The sequence below is a fragment of the Tympanuchus pallidicinctus genome, unplaced genomic scaffold (genome assembly GCF_026119805.1).
Source record: "Tympanuchus pallidicinctus isolate F22 unplaced genomic scaffold, pur_lepc_1.0 scaffold3, whole genome shotgun sequence".
NCBI lineage: Eukaryota > Metazoa > Chordata > Aves > Galliformes > Phasianidae > Tympanuchus > Tympanuchus pallidicinctus.
This window is the reverse complement of record NW_026294747.1, coordinates 22,352,214-22,370,755: the sequence shown is the minus strand read 5'-3', so window position 1 is coordinate 22,370,755 and position 18,542 is coordinate 22,352,214. Positions and strand designations below refer to the sequence as shown.

Sequence of the window (18,542 nt, the reverse complement as noted above, 5' to 3'; positions counted from 1 at the left end):
CCCATCTGGGTGTGAACCTGTGAGAACTATTGTAGGGAACCTGCTTTAGCAGGGAGGTTGGACTCAATGATCTCTTGAGGTCCTTTCCAAGCCCTGCAGTTCTGTCATTGGGTGTAATTGTTGTTTTGTTGATTTTTTTGGTTTTTTTTTTTCTTTTTTCTTTTGTCATAGGCAGCCTGTACAGAAACCACAGCACAAGTTTCAGTCTGTCCAATTTAGCCCTGCCAACCAAAGTTGGGAGAGACAAGAATACCCCCTTTCCCAGCCTGAAAGGTAACCATTTTTCCCTTTGTCTTCTGTAGCCTTTATTGTGACTCTGCAATCCCTAGAAGGAACATTGGTGGTGAAGTATTTTGGTACTTTGGGTTAGTACCTGCTTTAATTATCAAGACAAAAATTGTCTTGATATTTCTTAGTCAGACTTCTTCTCAGCAACTGAGCTGCATCAGGGTGGGAGACTAGCTAGCCTACCTTGTGTTAATAGGTACACTGTGAATGTTGGTTTTGTTTTGTATTTTGTTTTATTTAATATTTATGTCTTTAGTGTAAGGAATGGGAACAAAGAGGTAGGTTCTACTTTTGTACTGCCACTGCTTTAGGTAACCTGTTAGAGCAGTGATATTCTGTTTGTAAGAAGGAATAGTCCCTTTCTCCCATGGAGACTGCTGAAGGAATAATGCCTTCCTCCTGTGGAGACTGCAGTTTACAAAGGTTTAAATAGTTCTGGTACTTTCAGTTCACTATATGGAAACTTTCCAATCAAACCCAAAATATAAATATATTTCAGCTCATTCAGAGTAAAGACCCATTCCTAACTTAGGTGCGCAGTCTTGTTATTGGAACTTCTCTTGTTTGTCTGCTATGTTATGTAATAACATGTGAGTAGGGACTAGAGAAATAGGGACTCTTACCCTAAGGAATTGAACAGCCTGGTTGTCATGATAGCAGTTGCTAAACCAAGGAAGATTTTACTTTACCTTTTGAGTTATTCTATCTGATTAGAACTTGCTGCTTTTGTTTTAATATGTTGATTTTATTTATTTATTTTTTCCTCCTCATCATTTCATCGGTAAAGATTACTTTAATCTGGAAGTGGGAAGGGATGTGAATGAAGGTTGGTATGATGTTTTGCTGACCTCTGACCTTGTAGAAACAAAGGCCAAAAGCTGTTTCTGTGTTTCTGCTTTGGACTTTGTTTTTGAGACAAGTAATCATTCCCTGTGTGTTAAATGAGGAGGAACAGCACTGGTATGGTAAAAACACTAGCAGAGATTCTGCACAGCTGTTTTTGACAACCTTTTACCAGTTAGTTACGTTTTCATATCCAATTGTGCAGGATAAGAAACATACTTCATATCAGGGTTTTATTCAGGGGTAAACTTAATGACTGATTCCATGCATTGGAAGAAAACAGTGATGGGGTTTGCCATTTCGTGTTTGTGCTTTGCACCTCATCTTCTGCACTTTGGTGTTCTTTTCTTGATGAATGTAATTGTGCAGGATCTTCAATGTTTCTGTGCAGATGTGAGGATGGGATATCCGTGGAGTAGCTCAGTCTCTTTTGTGCATGTGCAAGTGTGTGTGTGCATTTGTGTTCATTTGTGTGTGCATGCTGGCTCATTGGGACTTCCACTGAGCACTTCTCTGGTTTTTAAATGTTCTTATCTCTGTTGTGCAGGCATAAAGTTACCTTGCTAACTCGTTCTCACCAAGTGTGTGTGTTGCTCTGTGTTTGTAATGGGAAATGATGCTGGGACTCCATCTCATTGCTGCTGGTTGATCACTTTCCATCCTCCTTCTTTAATTTTTATTCCATGCACATCCATCTCCATTGTTTTTCCTCAGTGATGCAGTTGTTTTTGGTAGTGCCCTTGAAATTCAATATGTGCAATAGTGTCCATGAAGATGCAGTACAGTGGTTCGATAATGCTGAATTTCAAGTTAAGCAGTATCTGTTAGAGAAATTACAGCGGCCCTTGTTGTCTTGGGCTTTCAAACATCCTACCTGCTATAGTATCGTTTGGGTTTTGTTTTGAGGGAGGGTTGGGAAGAAGCTGGTAGCTGGATTTATTATTTTTTATGCTGATGGTGGGGAGCGCAGATATGTAGTACACTACTAATTGTATATTTTGTGTCCCAGTATTTGGGTTAAATACTATAATGGAGATTATTACTGAAGCTGGCCCAGTAAGCAATGAAGGTGGGTTCCCTACAGCATGAGCTGTGCATGATGTGACAATTTCCAGCATCCCCTATGCCTGACTTTGGGCTACCTTTCCTCATTGGGTAACCAGTATCATATGATCTATACTAGTCACCCCTGATGCATTATGCTTTTACATACAGTGACTAATTTGAAGACGATTCTTGTTGTCAAACTGCATGCAGAGCAGCCAGAATTTTCCTGCCTTTCACCTTCTGCTCCCATTACCATCTTCTCTTTTTCTCTCTGCATTACTCCCATTACTGTTTTCTGCCGATGTGTGATGCTAGAATATGATATATGCTGCTGCTTTTTTGGAGTTTCCATTTTGTTTGAAGTTTGTTACCTGTAATCTGAATAAGTGTGTTAGCTAACCTTAGTATTGCTTGTTGCTGTCCTGGCAGCAGACTGTTTTCCTCCACCCGTTTCTTCTCATACTGTTTCCATTCCTGTTTAGGAAACAGGCGAGCCCTGGTGGATCAAAAGTCTTCAGTCATTAAGCATAGCCCAACAGTGAAGAGAGAATCTCCATCCCCGCAGGGGCGAAGTAGTAATTCCAGGTAATATTTTTGGTTGCTTTTTTTTTTTTCTTCTTTTTTTTTTTTCCATGAAGTGGTGGTGTTGGAGTGGCCATCATATCCTTAGATCTGTGGCTATTGAGAACAACACTGTATTTTTCTATAGCCCTAAGCCTGTATGCATTGTCTGAGAAGATTTTGTACAAATGGCCTTTGAGTTACTAGCACATATGTGTATTTTTCTGCCCTTTAAAAAGTTTCCTCTTTCTGTCTGAGATCTAAAATATTCTACATCATGAAAGATCCTGCTTTAAGTCAGTAATCTTTTAATTGAGTTTACTCTCAACATTCTAGCCAGCAGAAGTTTAGTGAATCAGTTTAGAGGATCAGCTGAATAGGTAAAGCAGTTTGCTTTTGTGAGTTCACAAAAAAAACATTTTTCAACATTGGAAAGGGACTTGAAGAGGTAATTAAACATTACCTCACCTGTGCTTCTTTCTCCTCCCTTCTTCCCTGGCAGCCGTATATAGACTGAAATTTACTTTGAGCTAATGGGGATGGGAGACAAAAAACTGTGATTCAGACTGGGATGCAGCAGACTGCAGAGGAGTTGTCTTCTTTTTACCTTTCCTTCCCCCAAGGTAAAAAAAAAAGCTGAAGCAGTATGTACACCAAGGCTGCTGCACTAGTGCTGTGAGTACAAGGAAAATCTACAGATCTACAGTAGCCATGGGAGAAGGTTGCAGTTTATAGACTTCACATGGATCTGAGCTGTGCTGTGAAGGTGGATAGTACAGCAGTAGCTACGTGGACTCGAGAAAGACCTGATTACAGCTTGTGACAGAAAATAAGGAACAGACAAACAAAAATGTTTGATGCTACAGCTATAGAACAGTGCAGTTGTTAGCAGAAAATCTAGCAAGATTTGAGGTTTTTGTGAACTTAGGTTTGTTTGGAAATGAATTTATGTGTGTCCTGGTCAAGATAAAAAGCAGACTAACTCTTGCCACCTCATTTCCTTTCTAAATCCATCAGTGAGAACCAGCAATTCCTGAAGGAGGTGATACACAATGTTCTCGATGGGCAAGGTGTTGGCTGGCTGAACATGAAGAGAGTCCGACGCCTCCTGGAGAGTGAGCAGCTCCGTGTCTTTGTATTAAGCAAGCTAAATCGCACGATCCAGTCGGAAGAAGATGCTCAGCAGGATATCATACAGGATGTGGTCAGTGCTAAATTCAGAAGGGTTCTCATATGTAGTTTATGCTTACATTCAGTTCATGGAAGATTTTTGTGAAATTGCATCTTACAGGCTGATATTACAGCGGTTTTGGAGTTTGTGCTCCTGAATGACTTTCTTACTTGAGAAATATTGACACTAATTGGATTTTTGTTACAGGAGATCAGCCGCAAAGTTTATAAAGGCATGCTGGACTTGCTAAAGTGTACTGTGTTGAGCCTGGAGCAGTCATATGCGAATGCTGGCCTGGGAGGCATGGCCAGTGTTTTTGGCCTTCTAGAAATAGCGCATACTCACTATTACAACAAAGGTAAGACAAATGTTTCCTGTGTGTTACCAGTGGTTCTTGTATTGCTAGGTGATCTTGGAAGACAAAGTCTATTTTAGGTAATACCTCCTTGATTTTTCACTTTTTCTTGAAATCTGGTTCTTAATGCAAAGTAAGAAAATTCATGCGTAAGGGAAATGAGCAAAAGATGACAAAATGCCACCTCTCTGCTTTATAACTGACTCAGCTTTTCACTGTCTGAGATTATAGCTATTTCACTGTAGCAGAGAAGTAACTACTTAACATTACAGTTGGCTTCTGGATTGCTTGCATCAGGGATTTTGTGAGTTGGCTTTGATGTCCTGTGGACTCAAAATGTTCTTTGCCAATCACTGTTAGACTGCTGAAGAAGGTAAGAAAGGAAAGTTGAGCTGGCATACCAGTTCAAAATGTGGGGATCTTGGTAATTATTAAACCTGACACCAGTTCTAAACAAAATTATGAAATTGTTGACGTAAAACTCAGTGGTTCATATGTGAAGTCATGCTTATAAAATGCAGGCACCACGTTTTGATGGTAAGTAGAGTTTATCTGTTTATTTAACTGTGATCACAAATGACAAAATTTATGGATACAAACTTTTGAAGCCTTGATAAATCTTTAAAGGGCTTTTCTTGTTTTTGCACGACATCTTGATTTATAATCAGATTTTAGCTATTCAGTATTTACTGTCTGATTTCAATGGGTTTATCTAGATATATTACTAGATACGATCTGTAGAGGAGAGGGCTCATCTTAATGTCATTTAATATATAGTGATAATTGATGAATTCTAAGATTGTTCAATTTTGGCATATGGTATAGACTGTTGGAACAGTACATGATGGATATAGATTATTTATCTAGAGGAATCTGAATGTTAGTAAAGCAGAATTGTGATTAATTTATTTTAATCTGATCAAACTAAGGCCTTGTATGTAGAAAGCAGAAAATCTGACAATGAAAAAAGGATAGGAAACTGTGTCTTAAGAAGCAGTCTCTCTGAAGGTAGCAAGTTAAGTATGAACTTTCCAGTGTTTATCTATGAAAACTGGGAGAGGCATGGAGAAGGAGGCATGTACGCCTTGGAATATGTGTTTGGGTTGCAGAGGTAAGTCAGTAACAAAGAGTGGGCGGTGTGGTGCTTCCAGTTGTGATCATCACACCTGGAAAATTTAAGAGGTTTCTGAAAAGACCTACGTAGAATTGGAGGAACACCTTTTCTCTCAAACAAGTGTCGTCTGTTGCATGTTAGATGTTGATCATTTTCTGTAATTATCTGTATAGAAAAGTATTGCTATAAGCAGAATCTTTAATGTACTGGTCAACTGGTGTACATGCAGTTATTTGGACCTGGCCTGGTTTAGTTCAGTACCGTAGGAGGCAATGAAACAGTCAACGGTATTATGAAGCCTGTGGTATGATAGATTTAGACATCTGGATATGAAATTTTTATTCTAAGCTTCATCAGCTACTGGAACAGTTTGTGCAAGAGTGCACAGGGTTATTCACTGGAAGCCTAATTTTAATTATCCTGTTGTGAAAGTTTTGCTGCAGTTTGATACAGAGAAATAATCCAAACCGCCTTTGGCGACAAATGGTTGTTCAAAGTCTTACACAATGATAGATGAGGCCTGTTCTCATTTCCTTTTTCCTTTTACTTTGTTTTTTGGTCCTTTTTTCTTCGTTAGTTGTTTTTTTGTTTGCTTGGGGGCGTTGTTTTTTTTTTAATGTTGGTTTTTTTGTTTGTTTTTTTTGTGTGTGTAGGTGCTTTTTGTTTGTGTTTTTTTTTTTGGTAACACTTTGTTCTTTCTCTTTAAAGAACCAGAAAAGAGAAAACGAAGCCCAACAGATGGTTCTGTCACTCCAGTTGGCAAAGATCCTGCATCATCTCCAAGAGTGGAGCCGAAACCTGCCATGCAGCTGCCAGTACCACAGCTGATGCCGAAGGCACCAAGCCCTGCAGGGAAAGGGCTAAGAGAATTTGATACAAGGAGTCTAAAGGAAGAAAATTTTATTGCTTCCATTGGTGTGTATTAAAATGCATGTGAAGTGCAGGAGGGGCTTCTATTTTGGCATTAGGTTCTATTTGCATTGTCTCCATTTTAACACAATACATTTGCTGCTGTAACATGCCTCATTTACACCATGGATACCAAGGAATAATCATAAGTGTTTTCACTCGCTCTTGGATAAATTATCCAGGACAGTTTCCTCCAGGAGCTTTCTAACCTTAATTGTTTCCGAATATCATTGCACTTCAGACAACCTTCACTTTTGCTGTGATTTATGTTTTTAAGTAGCAGAAAATGGCAAAAAGGGAAATGAGCAGGGGACTTTGGAAAGGGCTACAGTGGAAGAGACCACATGAAACGGAAGTTTTGTAATTATTGCTGACTTAATCTATATTATTTAGATGGCGTCTTGATAGAATTGGGACTCAGGATCTCTCCCCTATCTGTTGAATAATTAAAACTGCCAAAAGGTTTAAATTGTAGTGTTACAGTTTCAGTGAGCAAGACTGATGGATCTTCCTTCTATGCAACATCAAATAGAATGCCTGTCCTTCTAAACAGCATCTGCTAGGCTGTTCAGTAGAAATTTTCCTACTATCCCACCTATGGCATAAGAGTTTTTGCCTATATCTGGGAAAAAAAGGTGAACTTTAGATTGTTTTAGCTAAAAGGGCTTTTTATACATTAAAAGAAAAAAAGGAAAGAAAAAAAAAAAGAACAAAATATTCAGGTTGGAGCCAACCTTCTGTGGATTGAAAGCAAAATAGGTAGGTGTACCATCAACATGTGAGGAAAATCCTTCACTGACTCAAAAAATATCATGATACACTTTAGCCTTGCTTATAGCCTGTTTAAAATAACTTCTGAATTTTCATTTAAAATTTCATTTCATTTTTCATTCTATGAAAGATTAATTTTCTGAAAGCAGTGTTCTCCTGGGAGGTTGTACTTCCAGTAAATGACACAAAATAAGGGAATGTGTGTATTGGATAGTTATTTGGCAGAAAGGGTGCAGACATTTTCTTAACTTTATGTACTTTAAGTATACCTACAATTGCAGACTATCTGCTGTTAAATCATCCTGAACTGATACTGATCGCCTCTGATTTGGTTTGCCTTCTTGTTTCAAGAGGTAATCTAAGGAGGCAAAAGCTCAGAAACCAGTCTTAGGCTGTATTTGGAAATCTATTATGAAGCTATAAGATTAAAATTTCCAGCATTTCAATTTGGTTTACTCTGGGGAACTTGACTGAATTTCTTTTCAGTAGAATAGTTAAAAGGAGGAATGCTTCTTATTTCATTAAGAATAAAACAGTCTGTAGGCCACCATTCTTCTCAAGAATGAAGAGATTTTAGATTGGCTTGCTCAGACTTCTGCTTTCTTTCAGATGAGGTTAAAACTTCATAGAAGCAGAAATCATAGGGACCAGACAGTTCATGTTTATGAAGCGTTATAGGAATTCCTTTGCAAAAGAAGTATTACTTTGTATGTTCTGATAATGCTGTTGCTAGAATATTCGCCTAAGCAGTTTAGTGTTCTAGAACAGGTGACTTATAATTCCTTATGGTGGTTCTGATGCTCTGATGATTTCCACTTTTCTTCTATGAAATTAGGCTACAAGAAAAGTACAGTTTCACCAAATCTGATCAGAGTTTCTCATTTTTTTTTTCTGATGCGTTCTTATCTAACTGGTTTTATCTGTTACTGAGGACCATGAAAGAGTATGCAAATCAATCTTAATTTCTGTAAAAAAAAGGTAACATCTATGTTCATCTGCCTCTTGGGATCTGGAAGTAAAAGAAATTCCTCTTGTGTTCCAGTAAATCATTTAAAGCTGTTTGGCTTTTTGTTTAAGAAAGCTTCTGTGTGAGCTAACACTTTGGATGTTCAGAACCAGAGTTGGTCGTGGCTAGACTGAATTATTTCTGGAATGAAATGCAGGCTTTCTTCAGTCAAACTAGCTTGTTCAGGGAGGAAACATCTGGTAAACATTTACACTTTGCTGAGATAGCAGTAGTCCTGAGCATCCTGCTGTTGTTTCGGTCTTGCTTTGAGTAGGAATGTTCTACTAGATGATCTCCAAGTGTTCCTCCCAACCTTGGCAGTTCCTTGATACAGGAAGCCTTTATTTATTCATTTACAGTCTCAGGTTGTAAATACAGAGCTGAAGTTCTCAATGAATCTGTTGGTATTGTGTGGACAAAATGCAAGTTAGGGTTGTTGCTCTTTCGACCTAGTCTGAAGGAGGAAATAACAGAAAGAGAAGTATGTGATCAGCTTGATAGAATAAACTTATGCATAACACTAGCTGCAGTAACTGTGCATACAGTAAGTGTTAATGTGGCAGTTAAGCTAGGTCTCAGGGATCTAGGATTACAGTAGCTAAATCTGTGTAGCTTTTTTGTACTACGGAAACCATGGTCAGGAGGTTCACTGTGTTTTCAGAAGTTCAGGGTGAAAATCTGTTCCTGCTCAAGCCCCTTTTCTTATTTATTTTTCAGCAAGGTCCTGGCCAGTTGTACACAATGGAAGTGTATAGGATGCTCCATTATAAATGGTAAAGGCTATTGGTATTCAATATTCTTATTTTTGAGGGAAACAGTGACAAATTTTGTCATTTGAAGACCAGTTCTTTGCTTTTCTTCAGTGTCTAATTGCTTAGTTAAGAAATTTGTTGTGAATATGGTGTTTCTGATCCTTTCCAAAGAGATCACCAGTTATTTGCTTGCTTCCAGGGTTCTTTGGTCATCACCATAGTGTTGAACTTTTTATTTGGACACTGGTGGCCTTAAGTTTGAGAGCCAGTGGTTGCCCCCTTTATGTTAGTGGTAGGTTTGGTTTTACTGCATGCTTGTTTTAAACATTGGAAGTTTCAATATTTACTAATATTAATATTAATTAATACTACTAATATTAATAAGTTTCCATTACTACTTTTAAATAATTATTTGATACTTTCACATCACTTGATATTGACAATTTTTTGAAACAGAAAATGTTGTTGTCAGCATTAAATTCTTCTGCTGTCCTGTTTTGTTTGGGCTTGTTTAACAGCCATAGATGTAGTATTCTATATCCTATAAGTTTGTGGTGTTTTTCTTCTCTTTTACAGAGCAGGTGAGAGGAAAATGCTGTCTTTAATACGCTAAGATTCAGTATAGACTTTCAAACATTCCTATGACGTAGATTAAACTTTGAAACAGAGTAATTCTAATGATGGATTAACAGGCAAATCAGCTAAATTTTTTATTGCTAAGTATCATAGCTATCAGCCTGGTGGTTTTTAGCATAAAACCACATAGTCTGAGAATTCAAAAAGCCAGAACTCACTGTATATTCAGCTAGGTATGCCTATAGGATGCTGTTTGGATCTATAATTTTCTCATTCATCTGTGTGATTATGAAAGTTGAAGGAATATCCATCAATCATGAAGCAGATGTAGATATCAATCAGCTAGCAGGCATCTTTCTATTTCTTCTCCCTTGCTGAAGTTACCATACTCCTGACAACATTTAATGATAGTCTGAAGCCTTCCTCCACGCCTATAAAACCATGGGTTTTTTTAATTATTTTCAGTAGATATTTTTCTAAATAGACGTTTTTAGAGGCTGTTTTGCCTTAATTTTGCTCGTCTGCAGAGTGGAATGGATTCCTGACGTGCCTTCAGTCGCTTCTTAGGCTCAGGAAGTTTCCTTGAAGAGCAGCTGAAGAATATCATGCTGCTTTTTCCTTCCCTTTGTGACTTATCTGGGAGTTATCTGCCCCTGTAGCAGTTCTAGCTTTAACCCTGCTTGCATTCAGGCTTAATTCAACATGCCAGCTTGTAGTGTTTCCTTTGCCAGTGGGCGAGCACCTGAAATTATGTGATTTCTCTGAGCAGATGAGTGCATTTCAGAGAGCTGGAGAGTGCAAGTGCTGGAAGGGTGCAAGTGTTTCATTACTAATTTTTCTTAGGGTTAAGCTTCAAATGAAAGAAGTGCATGCAGACTCCAGATTTTTTTCCTTTATCTTTGTATTTTGTCTTCTTATGGAATCTTTTGGCTTGGACTGCTGTGACCTCAGTAGAATTTGGAAAGTTGATGTTAAGCTTGATTTTTATCATGCTTATTCTTCTTCTCTGATTTCCTTTCTTCATAACGTAATGTGAAGAAATGGATGAAGAAAAGTTCTTCATTGTAATGTAGGACTTTTTTATAGGCAGAGCCAAGAATTTATTGAGAATACTGTCAGATCAGAAGTAACTTGTACTTGTGAACTTTGTGATAATTTTCAATATATAATTTTGGTTAAATATTGTGTTAACCTACAGTTTAGGTTTTCTTGGGATTGCTGCTGCTGTTTTTGTGTCTTTTCCTTTCAATGAAACAAGCTAGAAACGTAAAAACATTGCTGTTAATTAGAACTATTGTGATACCTACATTTTGGAAGATGAAATATCTGATAGTCTTAAAGGCCTTTCTCAGGAAAGGTAATGAATTGCATTGTATGTGTTCATAATAGCTGTTTTTGCACAGTTGATTCACTGTATGAAATCATCTCTAACTTTTGACTTCTGTAAATGAGAGATGATACAGTTCTCAAATACCCTAATGTTGATTTCTTGTAAATTGGTGTTAACTAACCCTGCACCCAGTAGTTATCATAAATTTCTATATTTTTTTTTTCTGAGATGAAGAGGGTGGGATTTTTGTTTCAAGTTTTGTCCCCATTTTCACCTGTCTGACTAGCTGCTGACTATTTCTCTTTCTCTCCTGCTTTCAATGCATCTTGGGTAGAATTGTGGAACAAGCACCAGGAAATGAAAAAGCAAAAATCTTTGGAAAAAACGAGTAAGGAAATAATAAAACATAGAAAACTGACTCCCACAGCCTCCCCCATAACTGCCAACTCCCCAGATGCGGGGTGAGCTTGCATCTATGGCACACAATTTTTATACCCACAAAACAAAATTAGGTAAAAGACGAAGTCCATCAGGAAAGCTTGCTTTATAGAGGAGTCCAAACAGATCAGTTTGCTCTGGGGAAATTTTGTTCAAATGTCTTGTCTTTTTTTAATTTATTTCTTTTCTTTCCCTGAATGTTTCCTTCTACAAAAAAAAAAAAAAAAAAAAAAAAAAAAAAAAAAAAAAAAAAAAAAGTAGAGGAAGCAGATATTCTGTTATTCTGTGTCCTCACTGTATCAGATGTATACTGAAGGATTTCAAAGCATTCCAACTCGTTGCTTAAAGACCATTCTTGCTAAACAGGTCTTTGCCATGAATGTATGGTTTGATCGAACATTACTACAATGAAAAATTCTTTGACCTTTCAAATCCTGGGATGGCCAGTGTTGTTACCTGACTTCAACCAAGAACAGTTTCTGACTACAATCAGTCTGTGACAAAGAAGTAATTTAGAGGGGGAGAGAGAAGGTGTATGTGAAGAATTGTATTTAGTGATGGCTCTAAGAGAAAATCCTCTTAAATTCCTTAATAATAAGGAATCAACAAGAATTTTTTTTTCAATACACCACATTAAAGGAGGAGTAAAGTTATCTGAGGCTGTTTACAGAATCTAAATAGCAGTCTAAATCTACAATAGTGCTAACATCTGTTGAAATATGCATATGTGTTATCTGCAGTTATGGTACCAGGTTTTGCTGGTTTGGTTATCACTGTTACAAATAGGGACATAGGGCATAAGGACAAACATAATTTATAATAACCATGATGTGATAGGTGTTTTTTAACTATGAGTGTAATATCTGCCTTGCAGAGCTAATGCCCCTTTTTGCAGACTGAAGTTTGGAGCAGATTAATAGCTAATATGCATGGGTGGTAGGGCTGGATTTCCTATGTTTCAGGTGCTCCAGTTAAACTTCAGTTAAGTGCTTGCAGCATCTGGGGTTTGTTTAGAGTGAAAAGGGCAAGTGGAGGCACGGCTGCAACGTACTACATTGGAGACTTGAATTGCTTTCTGGGAGTGTGTGTGCAGCAGGCACAGCACATGCACACATGTACTCTCCCAGGTTGGGCCCTTCAGTTAGGTTTCAATGTTGGAGGATATAAATTGTTTGCTTGTGGGTTTTTTTGTTGTTATTTAAATGTGAAATAGGTACACAGTTCTGTGAACAAGGGAAGGGGAAGTTCCTAAGTGCTTGTAAAGTGGCAGTGATAACAGCATGATTGTGGTTATTGTACTCCTTAAACTCAGCTACTGTTACTGCCCATAGCTGGCAAACACCTGACCTGCATCAGTCAGTTTCACCTGCTTTAAAGATCAAATTGCCAGAAGTACATCTGAAATACGTGTTGGGACAGGGAACTGTTTGCATTGCTTAGAGCATACAGCTGAAGTTTAGTATTCCTACTGTGCTAATGAGATATAAAACTTTTCCTGCGCCATTATTCAGGATGGGAAACATTGGTTGTTTGAATGGCTGGACATAGACTTCTAGAAGTGAATAATATATATTTCAATAGAAAATAAAATTCCAAATTCAGTAAATGATGTTTCTAGTTTATTTTTCAGCTTTGAATTTTTCCTTGATCTTAGTCTTTCACAATTCAATTTGCAGTAACTAGGGCATAAGGTTTTACAGACAGACTACTATAATAAATGAGGAAAAATTATCTAAAATATTTCACATGGACAGTTTGTTTTTGAGTAGGAAGCTACTATGGTCTGCATAGCCCCCTTATGGCTTTGCTGTTCATGAGTTTACATACCATCTCAAGCTCACTCCCACAAATCTTTGTATATTATCCTTCTCTCTCACTCTCTCCTCCCTTGCCTTTTTCTTTCCTTTTCACTGTCTTGCCCTTTCTAATGTTACATATAATACAGACATGTTCGTGATTCCCAGGTTGTTGTGATTAGTGATTATAAGAGATTGTGGCATTGCTTGGTTAGAGATACTGGATATATTCATGGATATGTAATATAACTATTCCAGCTGCTGATCATGTCTTTCTTTTATTGAATAGTTGGCAGATATGGATATGGCAGAGGTGTTGCAGTCTCTTCCCTTTTCTGAGACTAGTGATAATTTGTGTACAGTCTATAACACATTCTTTTCCTGCCTCATTACTTACTTCATGCAGTGCTTATCCAAATTTCTTTTCAGGCTCTACCTGTCCATCATTCTTTTCCTTCTGCCATCTCATCAAAGGACAATAGATGATGTGATTCCCGAGCTGCATGGGAAATAGAACACAAAGTTCTCTCTGTCTTTTTATTTTGTATTGTTATGGTTTTATTTTGTTTATTCAGTTGGGTGGGTTTATGAATGCATGACTTAAGGCTTGTTGTTTCTCTCTCTCACTACTGACCTATGTGATTGCCAACTCTGGAGAGCCATTTGTCACATAATTGGCACATGTTATGAAGTTCAGCATCATGCGAGCTTCTTCCTTGATATTCTTACTGATGTAACACCAATTATCACTAATGATGTTCTTGTGATGTGTTGCCTCGTTATTGCCTTAATAGTCGGTCTGTCCAACAAACTGAATTGCAGGCACTCAGCAAATTAGCTGTTCTAAAAGGGATAGTGACTTCAAGCAATTAAGTATCCTTTATTTTTTCCAAGAATTAAGGAAGTGGCTTCCTAGAGTTGAATGGCAACTGCTCTGCATGTGTTATTGTAACTGGGAGCTATTTAACCTTTCTATGTTGTCTTTTCTCTCTTGAGTGACTAACAAAGGTACTGTTAAATAACAGTCACATTGTGCTATGCCTTTGGAATATTTGAAATTCAAAGAATGGCAGATGTGTTCTGCTGGCCTTCTTGTTAACAGTACCAAGAAATAATAATAAAAAACAAAAAACATGCAAGAATGAGAATGTAAATTTGTTTTCTTGATACTGTTCCTGCTTTCAGTCTGTCACCTGCCTTCTGCTGTACTGTTTTTTCTTGATAAAATAATGATTTACTTTTTCCTTTGTACAGGGCCAGAAGGTGTGAAACATTTTGATTTGGGAGAAACAGATGAGAAAAAATCCCAAATCAGTGCAGACAGTGGCCTCAGTTTGGCCTCAGGTTCTCAGGTCAGTGGCTCCTTTGCTTGGTTTTTTTATGTGACAAGATAGAAGATTTTTCTATTTGCTGCTTACCTGTGGGAAACCTGTATAGTTTGAGGCTTCTTGCAAGGCTCATCTAGAAAAATTTTTTCTTCCCTTCCCTTAGGGTACTAATCTTTGCTAACTCTTCAATTGTAAAATCCCATTACCTTTTTGACTTGCAATCAGTAGTTTCTGTTTATCTGTCTTAATCAGTCAAGGAAGCATATCACATGTGGTTTAAGATCCCAATGGAATGGGAGATGGTGGTTTTTCTGTGATGATCAAAACTAAACTGATACGACCTTTCTTTCCTCTGTGTCTTTGATTGCAGAAGAGTGATTTTGACTCTGTTCCCAGCGGAGGACCATCAGTAATGGTCCGAAGTACCAGCCAGGATTCTGAAGTTAGCACAGTGGTAGGGTATACCCAAAGTGAAATCTTGATGTGATTCACTTCTTAGTAAAGTGAAGAGCATTTCATGCTTATGTTTTGTGTACGGTATGACTGCATACTATCACAGACACCACATACTGTGCCTATGATGTTGTCTCTGTCCAGAGCCTCTGAGTGGGTGGCGAATGTCTATCTGACAGAATGTGCATTGTTTTACTAGCAGATTGCATCTGACATATATGATACTTGTTGTGTTTATGTATTCCTGCATATTGGCGTATTTATGGAACAGGCAATTCTTTTATAAATATGACTTAGTTGTATACAAATTATCTCAAAAGACTGTAGCCAGAGGAAAAAAAAAATAGATTGTTTGATGCATTAAAAGCAAGAAATAATTTTCTGATACATTACCTTATGCCATTTGAACCATGTGTAAATATGTCTGCTTCTTCTGATCAGCTGTAGGGCCTAGAGAAAAAGGAATACAAATGCATTCAACAAAAAAGACTTCTCCCTGCTGCATGTTATCTGATACAGCATTTTTCAAGGAATTTCCTTCTTGTTTTTGGGTTCTCTTCTCTCTAAACTGCTGCATACCTGTGAATATTTAGTTCTCCATAATCTCTTCCCAGCCTGTAACAAGAATAATACTTTGTCCTTCTCTATTGGACGTAGAAATTATTGTCTGTGGTATGTAGCTCTGGAGAGAAAAGGAGTCTAGAAGAGCTGTTTGGTATTCAAGGATCTAATCTTTCAAGCTCAAGAAGGTTCCATCCCAACAAATAGGAAATCAAACAAAGGCAACACATGACATGTATGGATAAGCAAGGAACTCCTAATTAAATTGAAGCGTAAAACAGAAATGCATAGCAGGTAGAAGCAGGGGCAGATGACCCAGGAGGAATATAGACTTGCTGTACCATCTCGCAGGGGTGGAGTCTGAAGGTAAATCTGGAAAGGAATGTGAATGGCCACAAGAAAGGATTCTCCAAGTCTGTAAACAACAAGAGGAAAATTAGGGAAAGCTTGGGCCCGTTACTTAATTGGGCAGGGGAACTGGTGACAAATGGAAAAGGTTGGTGTACTCAGTTCCTATTTTGCCTTAGTCTTTACCAGTAAAACTACCCATTAGGAATTCCAGGCCTATGAGATCTGAAGAAGCCTGGAGCTGGAGCAAGGAAGACTTACTACTGATGGAGATGACTATGCTAGGGAACACTTCAATAAACTGGATATGCATTAGTCCATGGGGCCTAATAGTTTCCAGCCATGAACACTGAGGGAATTGGCTGATGCTGTTGTCTCTGAGCAATCATGGTGATTGAGAGATATTTCTGAGGAAGAAGTTAGAGCAAGCATCACTCCTGCCTTCAAAAAGGGCAAGAAAAGAGATAGGGGAACTACAGCCTGGTCACCATCATTTCAGACCCTGGAAAGAAGGTGGAGAAAAATCTCCTGTAAAGCATTTCCAAATGCATGAAAGATGAGAATACAAATGAGAGTAGTCAGCATGGATTTACAAAGGGGCAATTATGCTTATCTGAGCTGTTAACTCAGACAGTGGGATAACTAACCTAGTGTGTGAGAGGAGAGTAATGGATGATGTTGCTTACCTCCGCTTTAGCGGGATGTCCAGTCCTGGGTTCCCCATACAAGGGCAGCTTCACTGAAGGCAGTCCAGCATAGAGCAGCAAAGACAATTAAGAACTGAGCATCTTTCATATAAGGAGAGGCTGAGAGAGTTGGGACTCTGAAGAAAGCAAGGCACAGGGAGGTTTTTATCAATGTGTATAAATACTAAACAGGAAGGAGTGCAGACAGTGGAGTCAGACTCTTCTCAAAAGCAACCACTGTTAGGACAAGAGGTGATCAACACAAAAAGTAAAGCACAGGAAATTCCATCTGAACAGAATATACTTTAAAAAAAAAAATATTGTCAGAGTGGTAAAACAGTGGAATAGCTTGCCCACAGAGGTTATTAAATAGTTATGCATGTAAATTTTCAAAACCTCTCCGGACATGGTTCTCAGCAACATCCTCTAGCTGACCTTGCTTGAACCGGGGGGATGTAACATAACATCCTAACAGATCTGTTCCAAACTAAACACTTCTGGGATTTTTTTGAAGGACTCTTAGTCTTTTACTGGACTTTGAGTGAGAACAGTATCACTGAAAAAGGAAAGGCAGAGGTGGCCTTCAGTTGGTACCGTTCATTATTTTATGCTGTAAGAGAAAAAAAAAATTACAACTTTTTCTGTCTGCATTGTCTTGACGACTGAGGAATAATGGCTTTATCTTTCTCCACAGGTTAGTAACAGCTCTGGGGAGACACTAGGAGCAGACAGTGACTTGAGTAGCAATGCTGGTGATGGCCCAAGTGTGGAAAATGGAGGCAATCTGACAGGATCCAGGGGCACTGTGTCAGACAGTGAAATTGAGACGAACTCTGCTACTAGCTCTATTTTTGTAAGAATGCTGCATACCTTTATTTATTTTAAAATTCCTGCCCAGTAATCATTTTAATTTTAGTGTGTATTTGAAAAAGGGCATTTGATTCTCTTTGGAGGATTAATCAACAATTATTTACAATACCAAAATATTAAGGATTACATTTTTACTAGATCCGTGTGCCTTTCTTCATATCCTGTGCAATATGTGGTTCTTTGAGTACAGTAGATTTGTGTTCCACATCATGTTATAGGCTCTAGCAATCTTTAATTTCACCCTTGCTTGATGTTACTCTCAACCAAATTGACATTTAATTCCCCTTCAGAAACAAACAAACAAAAAGGTCAAAGAGCACTGTCTGACTTTAATTAACTAAAAGGAACTGATAGCCTGTTTGCTAGGAGCAGCTCTTTGATACAAAAAAGTGATGAGCCTATGATGATGGAAGTTAGCAGTTCTTCTGTTTTTTAACAACATTAATAGTACCTGAAGCTTAATCATAACTTTTAACTATCTTTTCCTAACTAGAAGATATGTATGCAGTAAAATTCAAATGCTCGTAGAGCATATTTTGTTCTTAAAGTTCTTGACTATTGGTATAACCTCTTAATATACATCTTACAAAGAAAGCAATCATATTAGTTGACTTAGTTAAGTCAAGATGTCAACTGTATGTGACAACAACTAGCAGTATCTAAACGTTGGTGTGATTGCATTCATTATGTTATAATCTTCACTGAACTGTAAAAGCCTTTACCATGTAGGTATTCAGATTTTAAACAACCACCAAAATTTTTTAACAAAATAACTTCATTTTTTTGGGAAACATTTGTGGGAAAAGTGTACACGAAATATAACTTGCAAGTTGTTAAGTGCAGCAGTATATTGCAAGAAACAGCCCTGCAGGTTGCAGAGATGTCTGACACCTCGTATATTATTTTCAGGCAAAGTCTCATAACTTGAAGCAGAATGTAAAGGAGAACAAAGGCAGTACTCCAGGGAAAGGTCCAGAGGATGGGAACCAGCGTGTCTATCTCTATGAAGGCCTTTTGGGTAAGCTATTTTTGAGGGAGCAAGGGGATCTTTTAGACTGAAGCTGGAGTCATGTCTGGGGCAGACTGGAATTTATGCATTCCCAGAGAATTATTTTTTTTAAACTACTCCCTGTTGTATGTGCTGGTAGAATAGGAGAGTCCATTTGGACATACAGAGTAAAGCAAAGGATTTGCTGGGGAGATTGAATAAGTGAAGATGGGAGGGTGGTGTACTTTGCATTACGTGTAGCTTTTACAAGGCTCTTGTTCTTGAGTAAGAATACTTCATACTGTTGGAAGGAAGATGGAAGGAATTTAGTTAGCTATGCATGGAAAACTA

General features: G+C 37.9%; 1 protein-coding gene across 32 annotated transcripts in view; it reads left to right on the top strand.

The window, feature by feature from the left end:
• The window catches only part of MADD (MAP kinase activating death domain), a 69,823-nt gene that overhangs the window by 30,167 nt on the left and 21,114 nt on the right, over positions 1–18,542 (top strand). For 9 of the 32 annotated variants that reach the window (XM_052694851.1, XM_052694846.1, XM_052694842.1 and 6 more), the window contains 9 exons: positions 172–273; positions 2,661–2,763; positions 3,757–3,943; positions 4,118–4,268; positions 6,088–6,294; positions 14,212–14,309; positions 14,656–14,739; positions 17,028–17,186; positions 18,113–18,221. In XM_052694851.1, the coding sequence (XP_052550811.1) occupies positions 172–273; positions 2,661–2,763; positions 3,757–3,943; positions 4,118–4,268; positions 6,088–6,294; positions 14,212–14,309; positions 14,656–14,739; positions 17,028–17,186; positions 18,113–18,221 (1,200 nt within the window). Of the gene's footprint in view, positions 1–171; positions 274–1,075; positions 1,115–2,140; positions 2,201–2,660; positions 2,764–3,756; positions 3,944–4,117; positions 4,269–6,087; positions 6,295–11,057; positions 11,112–14,211; positions 14,310–14,655; positions 14,740–17,027; positions 17,187–18,112; positions 18,222–18,542 lie in introns of all 32 variants that reach the window. The other 23 variants (XR_008209326.1, XM_052694831.1, XM_052694830.1 and 20 more) reach the window with 6 other exon arrangements.